The sequence below is a fragment of the Homarus americanus genome, unplaced genomic scaffold (assembly GCF_018991925.1).
Source record: "Homarus americanus isolate GMGI-L3 unplaced genomic scaffold, GMGI_Hamer_2.0 scaffold5461, whole genome shotgun sequence".
In the NCBI taxonomy this organism is placed as follows: domain Eukaryota; kingdom Metazoa; phylum Arthropoda; class Malacostraca; order Decapoda; family Nephropidae; genus Homarus; species Homarus americanus.
Window position 1 is genome coordinate 70,251 of NW_024716760.1, and position 18,545 is coordinate 88,795.

Here is an 18,545-nt window from a genome sequence, read left to right on the forward strand (position 1 = left end):
GGATGGCTGGTATGAGTGGGCGGAGCACCTCTCTACCAACTATCACAATGAGCTTATTTATATTATAGTTTCAAACTTATGTCTAATTAACAGTACTGTATACAATAACTCACTACTATCTATAAGAGCAAGCTCTTTTTTAATAGTATTCAAGACTCTCCATGTATTGAGCTAAGGGATTCTCTTGATGTCTCCTATACATTTGGACTCGCTACTTGGCATGGCTTACAACTAGCCTACGACAAGACACATTACAATTCATCTAGATGTACTGGAAAGGTATGCTCTTAATGCATGAACTAAGGTTTAATGCATTTATTTTAGAATGCACTATTTGGTTCCAATGAAGTCTACCTGTATTACATATACAGTAATCAACAACTTTGTCTTAGCCTGATATAGCCTACCTAAACTAATGCAAGTACAGTACTTAAAAGAACACTAAATTAAAAAGAATATAAAGTTAACAGAGAACAATAATAAAATTTGTACTTTCTATCTCTTTAGATGCAAGTAATGAGCTCCAGTAAATTAAAAAAAAAAATTTGATCTAAAGTCATACGAGAATTTGTGTAAAATATTTTGGTCTTCATAAAATTTTAGTACGTACAAGAACATTTCAAAATGAATCTATAATACAAAAAAGTCTTTATATTTAGAGGCAAAAAAGCAAAGCATCAACCTGGGTAAGGCAAAACACTCAGAGGTGGGGATGGTTTTCAATAGGTAAAATTCCACACAGCTGAACTGACATCAAAAGAGATAGTTAAGTTTTGCTGACTAATATTGTAAAAGGGTAAAAATTTTTGAACATACAGAAACTCAAATGAAACAAAATTACAATAAACTTCACTATAACTACAAATATGATAATGATAAGTCCTTAAAAATAAGACACATTCAGCATCACTCCAAAAAGATGCTACTGCATATACAAAAATGGTCAAAATTCATGAATCAACATAAATACTCCCACAAGACACCTTACTACTGTGCTCCCAACATAATATATACAAGAATGGTTCTAGTACTGTACGTTTCAACTTCCTTCACTTACTTATACATAAAAGAATAATTTCAGATATCTTATGTCAGGGGAAATTATCTCTGAATCAATTTGTTATCGGCTATAAATTGAAAATATACCTCATGTTGTGATTCATGTGTAGTGGCAGATCATTTTTTTTTTCGCAGAAGAAGAGAGAGAGAGAGATTGATCCTCCCAAACTGAAGTAGTATCAACCCCAAATAGAATAAAGTATCACACCTTCACCCGATAATGGTCAGGGTAAGTCAGCTCGGAGAATCATTCCGTGACTCAGTTTCACCCAGGTGGACTCAAACCATCAGCCGTTCAGTTAACAGCCATATATCATATGCTAACTTATTGTTTCACCTTTTAGCAAATATTTGTTGTTGGAAAGTTCCTATGCAAAATTGTTACTACCAGGAGGTGAAGAGCATTGATGCAAAACTTGAGAGTACCTGTATATACCTGTATAACCTTCAGCCACGTCTGGGAAAAACTTGCTCACAGATAGATTCACAGAAGGCAACAATAATCTATCTCCCTTTGAACAGAAGGCCTCACTTAGATAACGCAACAGCTAAATACAGGAAGCAAAATGGAAGGACTTAAAATAAACTTGATCAAAACTAATACAGTATTCAATAGGTTCGCAATTCCCCAGTCCACAATATAAAATGGTTATGGGATGTGGGATAATTGACAGATAAATAAAATAAAAAGTCAAGAGGGATGTGGAGGAAACTATATTTATAAAACTATGCGGTACTGTAGTGTATATATAAAGCACAGTGTGAGACTGTGAGTGTTCATATTCTCTGGCTACAGTTTTGTAGATTTAAGGCTGAAATTTGGCACGAAGATGCATATGCCTGGAGTACTGTCAGCCCAACTGGTCCCCGAGATATGCTTGGGACTGTCAGTTGATTGAAAATGTCCAAAGGAGGGCCACCAGAATGGTGCCTGCACTTCAGCACCTTAGCTATCCAGAGAGATAGGAGCGCGTGCAACTGCCAAGCTTATACTACAGACCAGCAAGGGGTGACCTAATTGAGGTGTATAAACATCTCAAAGGGCACACTACTCAGTTGAGTGTACATACCTGGAGCTGGCGGACACCCGCCCCACAAGGGGTCACAGCTCCAGGTCCAGAAAACTGTGAGGGCAAACTTTGTCGGAATGAGAATTGTGAACTCTTGGAACAACCTGCCAGAGAGTGTTGTGGCAGCACCGAGTGTGAGGTGTTTTAAGACCAGACTTGACCAACACTGGAGTGGGTTCAGATACATTCAGGAGCCAGTGTATGTCCAGTACTTGGCAACAGTGAGCAGGGGCGGATCAAGGAATACCAAATGGAGGGGTCCAAGAAGTTGTGGGTGGGGGAACATGGCGAGCGCAGCGAACCGACTCAGCTGGGGGGATCTGGGAGGGAGGGAGCTGTAAGCAACCCCAGCCCTCCCCCTCCCCCCGAAGATTTGTTTTAAATCTGACCAATATCATAGGGCATTTTGAGGCCATGTGCACTTGATATTAGGAGATATTCTGAAGTCAATAGCAATTATTTTTTACTATACAAAAACGCCTGAGTACAATACAGCATTAAAGAAAAAGTATTGGAATTTTCTAATGAAGAAGGGGATCTGGGCCCTCAGGATCCACCCTTGGTGCGTAACAGAGATGTGACTGACCGCCCAAGCGGCTAACAAGCTGATGAGTGGCAAAGAGGACACAAGTAAAAAGTAAAGTAAAAACCACATGTCCTGAAAGTAGGATTTTGGAGGTTGGTTCCATATGGACCGACCCCTACTCCCAAATGTGGAACCCCTCTAGAAAAACACGTCGAGATTTGGGGGCCAACCACAAGTGATAGTACTGTATACTGTATATTAAAAATCATATTGCTTCTTATTCTGCAAAGAAATGTACAGTATTTGACTAGCGAATGTTAACAGTGCTAATATACTGTACTGTACACTGGTCACTACATCATGAGGACTCCCTACTCCACCCAGGTGAGGAATTATGGATCCCTAACTACATCGTTTGGGTGTCAACATGCACTTCATCCACGTCAAATTTCAGCCCTCTATATTCAATTCAAAACTGTAGCTGCTCGATATCACACACAAATACACAAACACTCATTTACATACATACTGTACATACATACACGCATATATATATATATATATATATATATATATATATATATATATATATATATATATATATATATATATATATATATATATATATATATATATATAAGAACGCATTATTGTGAATGCAATAGTGAAGAAAATCACTGCTTGAAGTCGAAAACACCTTTATGACAAGATGTTTCCGGACGTCGTGCACCGTCTTCACATGGGTATTATCTGATAGGGAAGCGTGATGTATTGAAATGTCTTGACAGATTAAATATTATATTCCTCTTCCTCTCTCTCTGAGTTTGTTATTTGTTTTCCACATCGAACAATCAACTGTAGATATGATTGTCTTTCCTTGAGCCACAGATGGTCCAACACACAATATATGAAAGTAGAAAGCCACTCGACAAGTTGATCCAGAGAACCTAACTATTCCTAAGTTTCTAAGTTGGTTGGGAATGACATGGATGGTCTCTGACATCACGCTTCTACAACTTCTGCTACCCTAAATTGTGGGACTTCTGCTCGTCTCCCACCCCCTCCCTCCCTCCCACCTGACAACAGTCAGTGTCTGTGTGTGCGTTAAAGGTGTAGTATGTGCGTGTGCCCGTGTGTACCTTTGGAGTGTCGCCATGCTACTCCGTCAGAAGGTGTGCGGCGGTGGCCCCGGTGCCAGTGCTGAGTGGGTGCGGCAGCGTCGGTGCGGGGTGGTGGTGGTGCCTGGTCGTGCTGGCCCTCCTGGTTGCCACCCTGCTGCTGCTGCTGCTGAGTGCTGCCGGCTGCCTCAGGGCCACCAGCTGCCCCTTCTCCTCCTACCTCCGGCCCAGCTCCTCCACCGTGAATGCGACCCATCGACTTGGACTTACGCGGCGTACGTGGCAGCTGCTGATCCGCGGGAGGGTTCGGGTCACTAGCGGGTGCGGCACCTCCTGCGGCTCCTGACGCTCCACCGGCAACACCGTTGGCGTTCACCTGGCTCTTTGTAGACTGCGGCGGCGGCTGTGGAAGAAATAATATTGTGAGTATGTGTAGAGGAGCAAGAGGGCGGTAAGAGGTCCTCCAAGAGACGGGTTAAGTTAATCATCAACTGCCACAACCAATCAGCATTGATAATAAACTTTTCATCATACTTTTGGCCCCTAGGAGTCAGGTAGCTTCCAAAGGTTGAACTAAGAACTTTCTCTCTACTGCCTGATAAACACTCACAAGAACCATACTGTGTGATCTAAGGGTAACAACTACCTTATCTCAGCACTGATCCTTGAAGCCAACTCCAAATATAAAGCAAAGCCTTAATTACTTCACTGTAAATATTTACTGCAAGTTACATTACCAGACAATGTACTTACTAGGCAAAGTTTTAACCTGCAATTAGTGAGGTCTGGTCCATGTTCAGCAGTCACAGATGTTGTCAGAGAGAATCAAAAACAGAGGTTTGATTACTCCAGCAGCTGTGTCATGGCCGTTTCCATAATCAAGAACATTACAGTGGTTAGACTTAGTGGCTGATGGCTTAATGAGAAACTGCAACATTAAGTAGAGAAGTGTGTTAACGGGGCCACTCTGTCCCGCCTGAGTGCTCACACGTTTATTGCCATGGATAACATTATGAGGATAATCGAGTGTAGGAGGAACTGTTAGTATTTCTGCATGGACCAAGCAGGCTGTATGTATGTGTATATACAAGTGTGAATATATATATATATATATATATATATATATATATATATATATATATATATATATATATATATATATATATATATATATATATATATATATATATATATATATATATATATATATATATAATTGCCAAACAATATACGTAGAGCAAATTATCTTTACCAGTATAATAAATATTTAATATTTAGATTTTGTTTATTACTTAAAGTTCTTTACAAGTATCAAAAATCACACAATTAAGATAAAGTCAGCAACTAACTGACACAAGGACAAAGTTAATTAGGCTAGTTAGGTGTGCACGTAATATGCCACTGCCCAAGGTTCAATTTAGCTTTGATAAATAATGACAAGCATGTGAGTCTTACTTTGTATGAAAAAATCCACGGCCAATTACAGTTTAATTAACTAGATTAGTTTATTTAGCAGGAAACGTGTGTGTTGTATATATATATATATATATATATATATATATATATTTTTTTTTTTTTTTTTTAACTCATGAGATGCTTCGTAAAAATTTTTTTAGTTATCCTTCGAAACTGTAGGCAACTACAAACTAATTTATAACTGGGGTCTACACATGTTGTCTGAAACAGCAAAATAAAAAAAGAGGAAAATTATCTACATGGTCATGGTTTATCTTAACATGGCGCTAAAACATAATCTCGCGCTAAGATACAAATTAGTGGTAACCAGCTCTAAGTTCTACAGTGTAGGCAACCAACCCATGGAAACGGCCGCCTTTGTAGGATGGGGGCCAAGGGAGGGTGTGCTCCTCCAGCAGAGCTCTGCCAGCACGCTTTGCTCTACCTCTAGTCTAGCCGGGGGAGGGCCCGCCATCCTGGCAATAAAGCATTACCTTTTCCGCCTCGAGGAGAGGGGCAGCCCTGGGGCCCCTGGCGGAGGGTGTCTTCCTGACCCAGGCGAACTGGGTCTTGTACTCTGATACAAGAAAACTATCATCATCTAGGTCTCTGCCTAGGGGCCCCTCGGAACGACTGCGGTGTGACGGTTGTAGGAAGCGGCGGCTGCGTTCCTCCGACTGTAAGGAAAGGTGAGCTCAGCCCGAGAAGCCGACACACGCACAACTAAAAGTAACTACATAGATCATTGGTGGCAGCAGTGAGATACCGTGCAGCAGCTGGTGTTGTTAGTGGGGAGATAAGTGGTGGTGAAACAGGTGGTGGTGGTGGCGAAAGATGGTGTCTGACCGGTGAAGCACAGGAGTGTAAGAGGAGAGTACACACACAGTGACCAAGAGAGCTGGGCACAAGCTGCTATAGTGTGAGTTACGGCAACTATATGAGGCCGCCCTCTTGTGTGGCAACGGCTGCAGCTGCGCACCGCTGATGAGAGACAGCAGTTGTGAAATAGTGTACAAAGAGTTTGTGGAGCGAGTGTACACACTAGGCAAGAGAGCGTGCACGACCCTGGGTGCTCCACTGGTTGTGTTGTTCACGGCTGAATTGAAGAATCCCCTCCACTCACACTAATTTAGTTACTTGGATTAGAACAGGTTAGGGAATTCAGTTTAAAATAATGGAGTTACGTTAGATTACAGTGTTTGGGTTTGGTCAGGTTATATTGGGTTACTTGACTTAGATAATTTTGAGGGTTACGAAATTCACTGGATTATTGCTACGGGTGTACAGGTCGGAGATTCTACAATCGCTAATTGTTCTCCCGATACACTTCCCATTCTTGTATCTTGGAACAAACTCCAAAGTCGAAGATAGACTGGTGGTGGCACTGAAGCTGTAGGTAATAACTTGACATGTGGCAAGGCAGGTGGTGTCTGCAACAGGGGTTATGATAGGCGGTGTAGGTACACACAGGTAACGGGGCTGTTGGTCAGAGGTAATTGGGGAAATATTACAGGCAGTTACTCTTCATAACACTGTGACTACGAGACTTGTTGTATGTAGCCAGCCATCACCCAGCCGCCACTTGCTTGAGTGTCCACCTGTCTTGATCATCGTGTGTGCTCAAGTCTTCACTGTGTACTGTACTGTTGTAACCAATCGAGAAAGTAAATATATGTACACAAGTGTTAAGGTGGGAGGCTTATGGGATTTCACTAATTTTTTCTTGGGGTTGTTGGTAGTGCGTCCAAAGATGGTTAAAAATGTAACTCTGTAAATTAGAAGTAAACACATTATGTCCAAGACATGTTTTGCCAGCGTCTGGCGCTGCCTCAGGATCTGGCAAAAAACATAAAGAGAATATGTGTTTCTTCTATCCCGTAGAGTTTTTAGACCATATTTAGCACAATCGAGTGATAAATTTCTGAGACACTGGGAGGCATGAGATCTTTCTCTGTAAGTTACTTCTCAGGTTCACAAATTAAACTAAAGTTAAATCAATATTAGTGAGCAATATTTGAAAGGTATGGATAAAATTTGTAATATGTCCACTAAATATGATCTAGTGTTAGTCAACGTTAATAATATAAATATATTCCACTTTTTCAAACTGTTATATTACAATATTGAATAAATTACTACAAAAATATGGCACATAATTAACTAGCAAGAAACTATTTATGAGCTGGCAGCAGGTTCACCATAGGAAGGTCATCTGGCTGCCAGGCGTGTGGTGAGACGTAGTGCAGATTCACACCAGCTCCAAGTTTAACTGTTAACTCTTAGCTACAGTAACTGCAGGTGAGTTTAGTGAAAGCATTTTACTTAAAGAAGAACTTCTGGCCATTTTTATCCATGATATTTATATTAATTTCATTAAGTTGAATAATGCTATGTTATGCAGTTACCACATGGTACAAACAACACTCCAACATCTCAAGGTCCCACATCTCTCAGTTTATCATCACGGCAATGCTGACATGACATGACATGCTGAGAAGACAACACAAGCTTTAAACAGATTACAGCCTGAAGAAGGTTGGCTTCTTTCTTCTTATAAGAAGGTTTTAGGAAAAATCGAAGTGATAACAGGAAACGCCAAGGAGATATTAAACTCCAGCACGTGCTGTATACAGTACTATATATTTGTTGTGTTTTGGCTTCATAATTTAAGATTAACTTTAACTTCATAGTTTCATTGACATTTAAACAAAATCACTTCCGTTATCACTTCGTGTTTTTCGAGAATTTTAGGCAAATGATGAAAAAAAAATTCTCATTCGATTTTCCAAATACGTGGGTTGAGGAAAGCCATTGTGGGGCGGGCCATGCACGTACACCCAGCGTGAAAGGTCCCGGTATCACGTGTAGTGCATGGAGGCGCGGGGTTGTCAGACCTACACCTCTCTCTCATCATTGATGAGTCACACGCTAACAACAGTAAGTGAACCTCTGCATCTCCTCACTCACATTTACAGTAATATTTGATAACAAACTGTAATTTACCCCATTATTTGGCAATCGTTTATAAATATGCACAAAAGTTACAGCTCTTATGTCTCCACATAATGTGTGGGCTTGCCCACCACCAGCTGGTAGAGACAACGCTAAGTCAACAACCCTGCGCGCTCACACCACAAAACACACTCCCATCACCACTGCACTTGTTTAACACATTCTCACGAAAGTTTGTTAAAGCGAAGATTACGTGCAGACAAAAAGAAGGAAAATCTTAGATTTTTAGGTGCAAAAGAAGGAGTCGTCAGTCGGGGAAACCTCGAGACGTCCGAGCTTTCCTTAGGTGCAAGTCCGCCACTGATTATATTATAACTGACAATAAGGATCAAAACAATGGAAAACGAACAAAGAGTGTGCTGTAAAGCCGTTCCAACAGACGCAGGCCATGAAGCAGGAGAATACCATGAAGAACTAAAGAAAAAAGTTAAATTAAAAAAAAAGAAGCAAAAGCAACTCGGTAGAGCGGGGTTGCAGGGGCTGCCTGCGTGTACACAGCAGTCGACAACAACAGCGGAGGAGCCAAGGCGTGAGGGAACGTAGCGTCTCCTTCAGTCTCCCTCCCTCCTTCATTCTCTTTGATCATTTGTCTTCCAAGTCCTTCCATCACTCACTACTCACAGCTTGTCCTCTTAGCAGCGGAGGGCGTGTCACACCCCGTTTGTCTTGAATGTCATCTTGAGGACGGAGCCACACAGGCTTGGCTGAACACTTACCTCCATGAGCTAAGACTAGTGGCCATTAAGGAGATCTTCGACCTTACCAACACACAACATCCAGTCCACACCTGCCATGCACAGCCATAACACTATACATACCCGACATATCTGCTGGTTCACGGGGCGGACTTAATAATATTGACTTTTACGATAAAATGCAAAAATAAAATATTAAACCGTGGCTATATTTTTTCAGCTAAATAAATATTAAGAAAATTATTTTAAATGTGGTAGTTATTTATACATTCAGTTATTTATTAAGTATCTCTTGCTATTTGGATCAATTCATGCGTTTACAAAACCTATAGAACACACACACCTTGACCACCGAAATCAAGACGTACCTGGCGCTCCTCTCGGAGCAGCCAGGTCAACTGTTAAGTTGGCCCATACCAACCCCCTCCCCTGAACCCTCCTCCCCACCGGAACATCAACAAGCTCTCCCAGAAGATACAATTCATTTAGGAAAGGAACGGAACCAGTGTTAAACAGAGGTGAACAGTGCTTAAGTCAGTGAGAACAACTCAACAGTCACAGTCGTACCCAAGTTAACCTTCACACAGTGAGGTCCCAGGTACCCAGTGATAACGGCCCGTGAGCAACAACAACCAGCGATGTGTTAATCCGTCTACGATAGGAAGGCCTAAGACCAAACCTCACTCATATAACACCATCTGTGAGGGAATTACTACACCACATGTCCCTCATAAACACCATATGTGAGGGAATTACTACACCACGTCAAGTCCCTCATAACACCATCTGTGGAATTACTACACCACGTCAATTTCATCACACCATCTGTGAGGGAATTACTACACCACGTCAAGTCCCTCATCACACCATCTGTAAGGGAATTACTACACCACGAGGTCCCTCATAACACCATCTGTGAGGGAATTACTACACCACGTCAGGGCCCCTCATAACACCATCTGTGAGGGAATTAATACACCACGTGATGCCCTCATAACACCATCTGTGAGGAGTTATTACACCACGTGAGGCCCTCATAACACTCATCTGTGAGGTAATTACTACACCACGTGAGGTCCTGCATAACACCATCTTGAGGGAATTACTACACCACGTGAGGCCCCTCATAACACCCATCTGCGAGGGAATTACTACACCACGCCAGGTCCCTCATAACACCATCTGAGGTAACTACTACACCACGTGAGTTCCTCCTAACACCATCTGGGAGGGTTACTACACTACGAGTTTGCTGTTCAACACCTACATTAATCTGTATGTTCACTGTATGTTCCTTTACCTTTCTCTAATGAAGGCTTTTGTTAAACCACCAATGTATGTAATAAGTCATTTATGTCCAATGTATATTTTCAGCCTTCGGGCTGCAGAATTTTTTCAATAAACCGTTAATTATTATTATTATTACACATCCCTCCAACTCCAGTACAGTAATCAGCTACACGAACACACATACAGGGCCAGAAGGCTACGGCGCTAAACCATCTAAGGAAAGAGACGTGTCACCAAACCGGAATAAAACCACCTTACGATTTTCACTAAAAATAAATCTAGTTTAGTGCCGTAGCCTCTGTTCTGTTCGTGGCACTCCTTCAACTTCGTGCATCTTGTTGACTGAAAGGAGACTCAGGTGGTGAGGGGTGGTGGGAGCGCGTGAGGGCGTATAAGTAGGACAATCAACTCTGCCTGCGGTTGGCCCGGTGGACACACGATACGCTCACCTGATCATTAACGACGCCAAACCCTCACCTGCTGCCACAATACTCACAGACACACTTCACCAGGTAACATTGTCGCCATTAAGAAGCTTATAAGGTGCCTTCCCGTCCAACGCATCTCTCTTCTCTCTCTTCTTGATAATAATTAAGTTTGGTCGATTACGATTTCCAGGACTCATTTCTGCCGTAAACCCGATCAATACCCGTCAGCTTAGAGGAGGGTTAAAGAGTAAACAAACCCATTAGAATATTTTGGTTCTTACAAAAAAAAAGTTCAATATTGTCATGTAGTTACCGACATTTATTATTATTTACGGGTACAACATGAGTGAAAAATAATGATTTGTTTTTGTTTTATATTTACTGGCAGTCTAACCTGACCTGACCCTGACCTGACCTGACCTGACCTGACCTGACCTGACCTGACCTGACCTCAGTCTATTATTATAAGTTACAAAGATTATCACAAGATGCCTCTCTGCCTTACATCACCTGGATTGATGTAAATTAAAAAATATACAATAATATTACTTTATGTTCTCTCGTGGTGTGTGTGTGTGTGTGTGTGTGTGTGTGTGTGTGTGTGTGTGTGTCTTGCGCACACACACACACACACACACACAGCCTCTCGACTAATATGCACATCCCGGAAGAAGCTTAACGACAGGAGGCAGGCAGGGAGAGGCAAGTGAGGGACGCAGGGAGAGGCGAGGGCTGGGGAGGCAAGTGAGGGACGCAGGGGAGGCAAGTGAGGGACGCAGGGAGGCAAGTGAGGGCCAGGGGGAGGCAAGTGAGGGACGCAGGAGAGGCAAGTGAGGGACGCAGGGAGGCAAGTGAGGGACGGAGGAGAGGCAAGTGACGTAGGGAGAGGCAAGAGGGGACGCAGGAGAGGCAAGTGAGGGACGGTGGAGAGGCAAGTGAGGGACGCAGGAAGGAGGGAGAGACGCAGGGAGAAGGGGAAAACTGGTAAAAAGATGAGGAACTGGGATAATGGGAAGAAACGACAGAGAGAGGGAGGAAGGGATGACACCAAAAAATGGAGGGGTAAGAGAGGAGGGGAGAGGATGTGAGAAAGGAGAGGGAAAGTAAGACTGGGGAGGTAAGGTAGATAAAGAGAGAGAGAGAGAGAGAGAGAGAGAGAGAGAGAGAGAGAGAAGTAATGATAACAAGATAAAAGAAGAAGTTAGGGAAGGAACATGGAAAAGGAAGGAGGCGAGGGAGGAAAGAGGAGAAGGGATGGAAATAGGAAAGATGTAAAGTAAAGGACATACCGAGAACACTAACAAGACTTACTGTTGTAAAAAAAAAATAATTAAATAAAAATACATCCCCGAGGACAAAAAAAAAAACTGATTATAAACAAGTCTCTCTGTTATCTCTCGTAGTCTCCACTGTAGAGAACGAGAAGGTATGGGGGAGGAATTCTCATTTATAAGAGAAACATGACCTTTGACTTCTGGTAATGTGGTTAGTGTGACCTAGATACTGACTGATCCACTAAGATCGACGTTGTATACAGTTGGTTGAGATCTTGTTACGTTTATGAGAGATGAATGTTGAGAGGGGCAGGGGAGAGGGGCAAAGGGGAGAGAGGCAGCGGGAGAGGGGCAGCGGGGAGGAAAGGGAGAGGCAGCGGGGAGAGAGGCAAAGGGGAGAGGGGCAGTGGGGGAGAGGCAGGGAGAGGGCAGGGGCTTGTAAACAGATTGAAGTCCGGAGATTGTCGATGTAAATGAAAGATGAACCAAGAGAGGTGCAGGAGTGTGGTGAGGTGGTGGAGAAGGCTGTGGGTGATGAAAAGGAGGGGAGGGGTGGAGGTGGAGCAGGGAGGTGGACGTGGAGCAGGGAGGGGCGGGTGGAGGTGGAGCAGGGAGGGGGTGGACGGGAGCAGGGAGGGGCGGGGTGGAGGTGGAGCAGGGAGGGGCGGGTGGAGGTGGAGCAGGAAGGATATTGAAGTTGGGAATGTAGGAGAGAGAGAGAGAGAGAGAGAGAGAGGAGAGAGAGAGGAGAGAGAGAGAGAGAGAGAGAGAGGTGAGAAGGAGGCCAGTGACCCCTCGCCACACACCGATGGGCCATGATCAATATAAGACTGAGCCGCCTCTTGTGCTGATGGTCACGACGCCACCCACCCACCCACCCACCCACCCACCCACCCACCTCGTCAACACCTAACTAGAAAAAATAAGTTGTGGTATAGTGAAGAGCCAAGGTCAGGGTACAGATGTTGCCAGGTTATAGGCACACACACACACACACACACACACACACACACTTAAATCTACTTTGCATTTCACAAAACTTTCAGTCAGTTTTGTAGATGACACCTAGGTTAGGTTAGGTTGGGCTTGGTTAGGTTAGGTTGATGCCCGTAAGAACTGCTTCCCATTAAACCTTGAAACACGAAGGAAGGGGAAGGAATAGGGAGGGAGAAGAGGAAGGGGGAAGAGGAGGGGAAGGCAGGGAAAGGGGTGAAGGAAGGGAGAAGAGGAAGGAAGGGGGGGAAGGGAGAAAAGGTGAAGGGGAAGGCAGGGGAAGACGAAATGGGGGGAGGTGAGAGGGAGTGGGAGGGAAGTGGAGAGGGAGGAGAGGGGAAGTGGAGGGAGGAGAGGGGAAGGTGGAGGAGGAGGAGAGGGGAAGGAGAGGGGAGGAGAGGGGAAGTGGAGAGGGAGGAGGGGAAGTGGAGGAGGAGGAGAGGGAAGTGGAGCGGGAGGAGAGGGAAGTAGAGGAGGAGGAGGGAAGGGAGAGGGAGGAGAGGGGAAGTGGAGAGGAGGAGAGAGGGAAGTGGAGAGGGAGTGCCGTCTAATGACCACCGGCAGTAGTTAGTTAGCTAATCACCAAACCGATACTAACTACTTGCTGTTATTAACCCCCTCCGTACTGTACAGCCGTTTTTGTTTGTCTGTTGATAACTCGATATGTCTGTGCTTGTTCGTCTTATAGCTTGTGTTTGTCAGCTAAAAACGCTATATGTCTGTGCTTTGTTCGTCTTATAGCTTGTGTTTGTCAGTAAAAACACTCATGTCTGTGTTTGTTCGTCTTATAGCTAATGTTCAAATAAAAACACTATATGTCTGTATTTGTCTTACTTATAACTTTATTTGTCTTTACTAATATCTCACTTAAAACGAATGACCTTACCGCAAATGATAGATAATCCCATTTATTCATTAACTATTAAGCTTTAGAGATTGCAAATTAAAATATCATACGGATAATAGGCTTAAAAATATGAAAACAAAAAATAGTTATTGTTGTAATTACTGCAAGGGCCGAGTCAATAAAAAAAAACACATTATTTTCTAATTTCCAGCTATTAAAAAAAAATACTCAACTCTTGCATCGATTCAATTCTAGTTCATCATTCTTCTGATATTTGTGTTTTAGTTGTTAATATCTATTATTGTTATTTTGAGTTATTACGTGTTATTTCTTGTTATTGTGGTTGTAATTTCTTCTTGGGGTATTGGGGAGTGGTTGGGGTATTGGGGAGTGGTTGGGGTATTGGGGAGTGGTTGGGGTATTGAGAGTGGTTGGGTATTGGGGAGTGGTTGGGGTATTGGGAGTGGTTGGGGTATTGGGGAGTGGTTGGGGGCATTGGGGAGTGGTTGGGGTACTGAGGGGTGTGATTGGGGAGTGGTTGGGGAATTGGTAGAGTGGTTGGGGTGTTGGGAGTGTTGGGGTGGTGTGGGAGTGGTTGGGGTATTGGGGAGTGGTTGGGGTGTGGGAGGGTTGGGGGTATTGGGGAGTGGTGGGGTTTTGAGAGTGGTTGGGGTATTGGGGAGTGGTTGGGGCATTGGGAGTGGTTGGGGTATTGGGGAGTGGTTGGGGTATTGGGGAGTGGTTGCATTGTGAGTGGTTAGATTGGGGAGTGTTAGAGAGTGGTTGGGGCATTGGGGAGTGGTTGTATAGATGGTTAGGTTGGGGAGTGGTTTGGGATTGGGGAATGGTTGTGGGCATTGGGGAGTGGTTGGAAGTACTGTAAGTGGGGAGTGGTTTATGAGAAGTAAGTGGGGAAATGTTATTAGGAGGGAGAAACAGGAGAGGGTAACCACATCAAACCACCTCCATCCCTCCTTCCCGTTACCGCTCGTGACGTCGTTATACAGCCCTCCTTCCTTCCTTTCCTCCTTCCTCCTCCTTACCTCCTTCCCTCCCTCTGTCGGCCAAACGTTCAGCTTTCAGGCCACGCAACGCCCCTCTGCCCGCTCGGCCTAGCACACATCCCTTCCTCCTCTCCCCTCGGCCTAACACCATTCCCCTCTTCCCTCCTCTCCCCTCGGCCTAACACCATCCTCTTCCTCCTCCCTCGGCCCATTACCATCCTCTTCCTCCCTCTCCCCTCGGCCTAACACCATCCTCTTCTCCTCTCCCCTCGGCCCAACACCTCATCCCCTTCCTCCTCTCCCCTCGCCTCAACACCATCCCTTCCTCCCTCTCCCTCGGCCTCAGCACCATCCTCTTCCTCCCTTCCCCTCGGCCTAACACCATCCCTCTTCCTCCTCTCCCCCTCCCAGCCATCCCTCTTCCTCCCTCTCCCTCTCTGCCTAACACCATCCTCTTCCTCCTCTCCTCCCTCGGCCTAACACCATCCCCTCTTCCTCCTCTCCCTCCTCCTAGCACCATCCCTCTTCCTCCCTCTCCCTCGGCCTAACACCATCCTCTTCCTCCCTCGGCCTAGCACCATCCCTTCTTCTCCTCCCCTCGCTGCCCAGCAACCATCCTCTTCCTCCTCTCCCCTCAGCCTAGCACCATCCTCTTCCTCCTCTCCCCCTCCTTCTTACCATCCCTCTTCCTCCTCTCCCCTCGGCTTCTCACCATCCTCTTCCTCTCTCCCCTCGGCCTAACACCATCCTCTTCCTCCTCTCCCTCCGCCTAGCCATCCTCTTCCTCCTCTCCCCTCGCCCTAACACCATCCTCTTCCTCCTCTCCCCTCCCCCTAACACCATCCTCTTCCTCCTCCCCTCGGCCCTAACACCATCCTCTTCCTCCTCTCCCCTCCTTCTTACCATCCTCTCCCCCTCTTCTCCCCTCGGCCTAACACCATCCTCTTCCTCCTCTCCCTCAGCCCTAGCACCATCCTCTTCCTCCTCTCCCCTCGGCCTCACCATCCTCTTCCTCCTCTCCCCTCGCCTAACACCATCCTCTTCCTCCCTCTCCCCTCGGCTTCTTACCATCCTCTTCCTCCTCTCCCCTCAACTAACACCATCCTCTTCCTCTCCTCTCCTAGCACCAACCATTCCTCTTCTCCCCTTGGCTTAGCGCCCCATCTACCCTCCCATCAACCCCTCCTCTTGGGATGAACGTGACCTACCTCAGCATCCCCCCCCTCTCTCTCTCTCTCTCTCTCTCTCTCTCTCTCTTACCTCGTCATGCCAGTCAACCACAATCACTTACAACACTGACAGAGAGAGAGAGAGAGAGAGAGAAGAAGAGAGAGAGAGAGAAAGAATTTCATCAACCCTAACAGACACACACACACACACACACACACACGACCCCTTAATTACAGTATCGTGCTCAGGTCTCGTCTTAATCCAGTATAATACTTGTGTTAAATACCTACACCAGGTCGGCCTCCCTAACTAGACGAGCTGTTGTGTATATACGACACCCAGACATACACTAATAGCTCTCTACCTACACCCAACACACACTAATAGCTCTCTACCTAAACACCACACACACTAATAGCTCTCTACCTAAACACCACACACTAATAGCTCTCTACCTAAACACCACACACTTTCTAACAACACAGCAAGCTTAGGAAGTCAAACACCGACCATAACTGTGATCAGCGTTACGATACAATGTACAAATACTGATAGCCACCATGCACAACCATTACAGGCTGGGGGGAGGAGGGAAAGTTGGCAGACAGTTGAACTAAGTCATCAGACAGTCTCTCTCTCTCTCTCTCTCTCTCTTTCTCTTTCTCTTTCTCTCTCTCTCTCTCTCTCTCTCTCTCTCTCTCTCTCTCTCTCTCTCTCTCTCTCTAATTGATGTAACACGATTCTCAGTGTGAGTCATAAGGCGATGGTGGATGTGTTCAGTCAGTGAATAATAATAATAATAATAATAATAATAATAATAATAATAATAATAATAATAATAATAATAATAATAATAATAATAATAATAATAATAAATACACAAAACTTATTTCTGGTACATTTTTTCTCGTTTTACAGGTTAAGAAAACTTTAAATATCTATATATATATAAATTTGTCTTAAAAAAATTCATAGTTGGATAAACCTCAACTCTCACGATAAGAGGAGATACTGTACTTCACTCGGACGCCTCACATGATCATACATACAGTATTTGTGAGTTGCATTCCTCCTATGCACGTGAACACCTCCCAGGGTCGGTCGTCGCTCTCCTCTCTCTCTCTCTCTCTCTCTCTCTCTCTCTCTCTCTCTCTCTCTCTCTCTCTCTCTCTCTCTCTCTCTCTCTCTCTCTCTCTCTCTAGCCGAACAAAAACCCTAATTATAGTTTGGAATTAAAATGCTTTCAAGTGTAGGCCTCTTGTTGGGCACTGGTGAAGATGTGGAAGTTGGCAGCTAACAGACGAGCCATGGAGAGAGGGAGGGAAGGAAGGAAGGAAGGAAGGAAGGAAGGAAGGAAGGAAGGAAGGAAGGAAGAGGGTTATGCTGGGTGGAGGAGATGAGTGTGTGTGTGTTGGAGAGCAATATTGAAGACCCTCGTTATGTGTTAGTCCATCACCCCCCCCTCTCCCACTCCCCCCACCACAACAATACCTTACGTGTCCTGCCCCTCCCCCCCCTCAACACACACACACACACACACACACACAACAACAATTCTTTAACGAGTGTTGGTCCAGGAGTCGGACTTTTAACGATACGAAATCTCTAGTTTAGTGCCTACCTACAGCTCACCTGGGGATCAACACGGCGAAAACATAGTTAAATGGTGATCGTTCTGGGTCTTCAACACGAAATGGGAGTTGGAGGTCAAGGAAGGGGTGTGGAGGGGTGTGGAGGGGTGGAAGGAGGGTAGGATGGGAGGGTAGGAGGAAGGAAGGGAAGGAACAGTGGTAGGAAGAAAGAGATGGGAGGGAGGTGGTGAAGGAAGAGATGGGAGGAGGGAGGAGTAGGAGGGAAAGGAAGGAAGGATAGAGAAAGAAGATGGGAGGGAGGGAGGGTGGTGAAGGAAGGGATGGGAGGAGGAGGGTAGAAGTGAAAGGAAGGAGGAAGAGATGGAAGGCTGAGTGCTGAGTAAGAGAAAAATCTGAAGAACTTTTCTTTTCACCATCACCATCTCTCTCGTCACGCCCCCTTCCTCACCACTACCAAGTAACATTGGTGACCAAGGTACCACTACTATCACCAATATATCTTTTATCACTGCCGCCGACTGAAGCCTGGGTTGACAGAAGTTGGAATTTGAGAGAGTATCTTCCTTTCTGCTTCGTAAGCACACATGACTGTATTGATATCCGTGTGTGTGTGTGTGTGTGTGTGTGTGTGTGTGTGTGTGTGTGTGTCAAAATTCCAGCGAGATCTAAGACACATTAATGATAGACAGAGATAAAAAATGACAGCAACTTGAGACAGACAGACAGACAGACACCACATTAGTCACGTTATCTTCCCACAATTTCTATCCATTTATCTCACGGTCAGGCGCCTCCAGTCACTCTAACGACTGGCATATGAGTGACTGGCAGTGAAAACTATTATCACAAAAAAAAAAAATAATACGGAGACCAAAAACATTCATATTTGTCCGAGGAAAAGAGACGCCAATTAGAAACACGTAATATAAATTCTCATAACTGAATAAAATACAAGAATTATTTATAAAGAAGAAAAAATATTAATGTTGAAGATTTTTTTTTTTTAAACATT

General features: G+C 44.6%; 1 protein-coding gene across 16 annotated transcripts in view; it reads right to left on the bottom strand.

Moving 5' to 3' along the window:
* The window catches only part of LOC121858501 (titin-like), a 152,402-nt gene that overhangs the window by 67,014 nt on the left and 66,843 nt on the right, over positions 1 to 18,545 (bottom strand). For 14 of the 16 annotated variants that reach the window (XM_042354937.1, XM_042354939.1, XM_042354947.1 and 11 more), the window contains exons 4-5: positions 5,723 to 5,905; positions 3,795 to 4,176 (exon numbers count right to left, since the gene is read on the bottom strand). In XM_042354937.1, the coding sequence (XP_042210871.1) occupies positions 3,795 to 4,176; positions 5,723 to 5,905 (565 nt within the window). The remainder of the gene's footprint in view (positions 1 to 3,794; positions 4,177 to 5,722; positions 5,906 to 18,545) is intronic. The other 2 variants (XM_042354950.1, XM_042354948.1) reach the window with 2 other exon arrangements.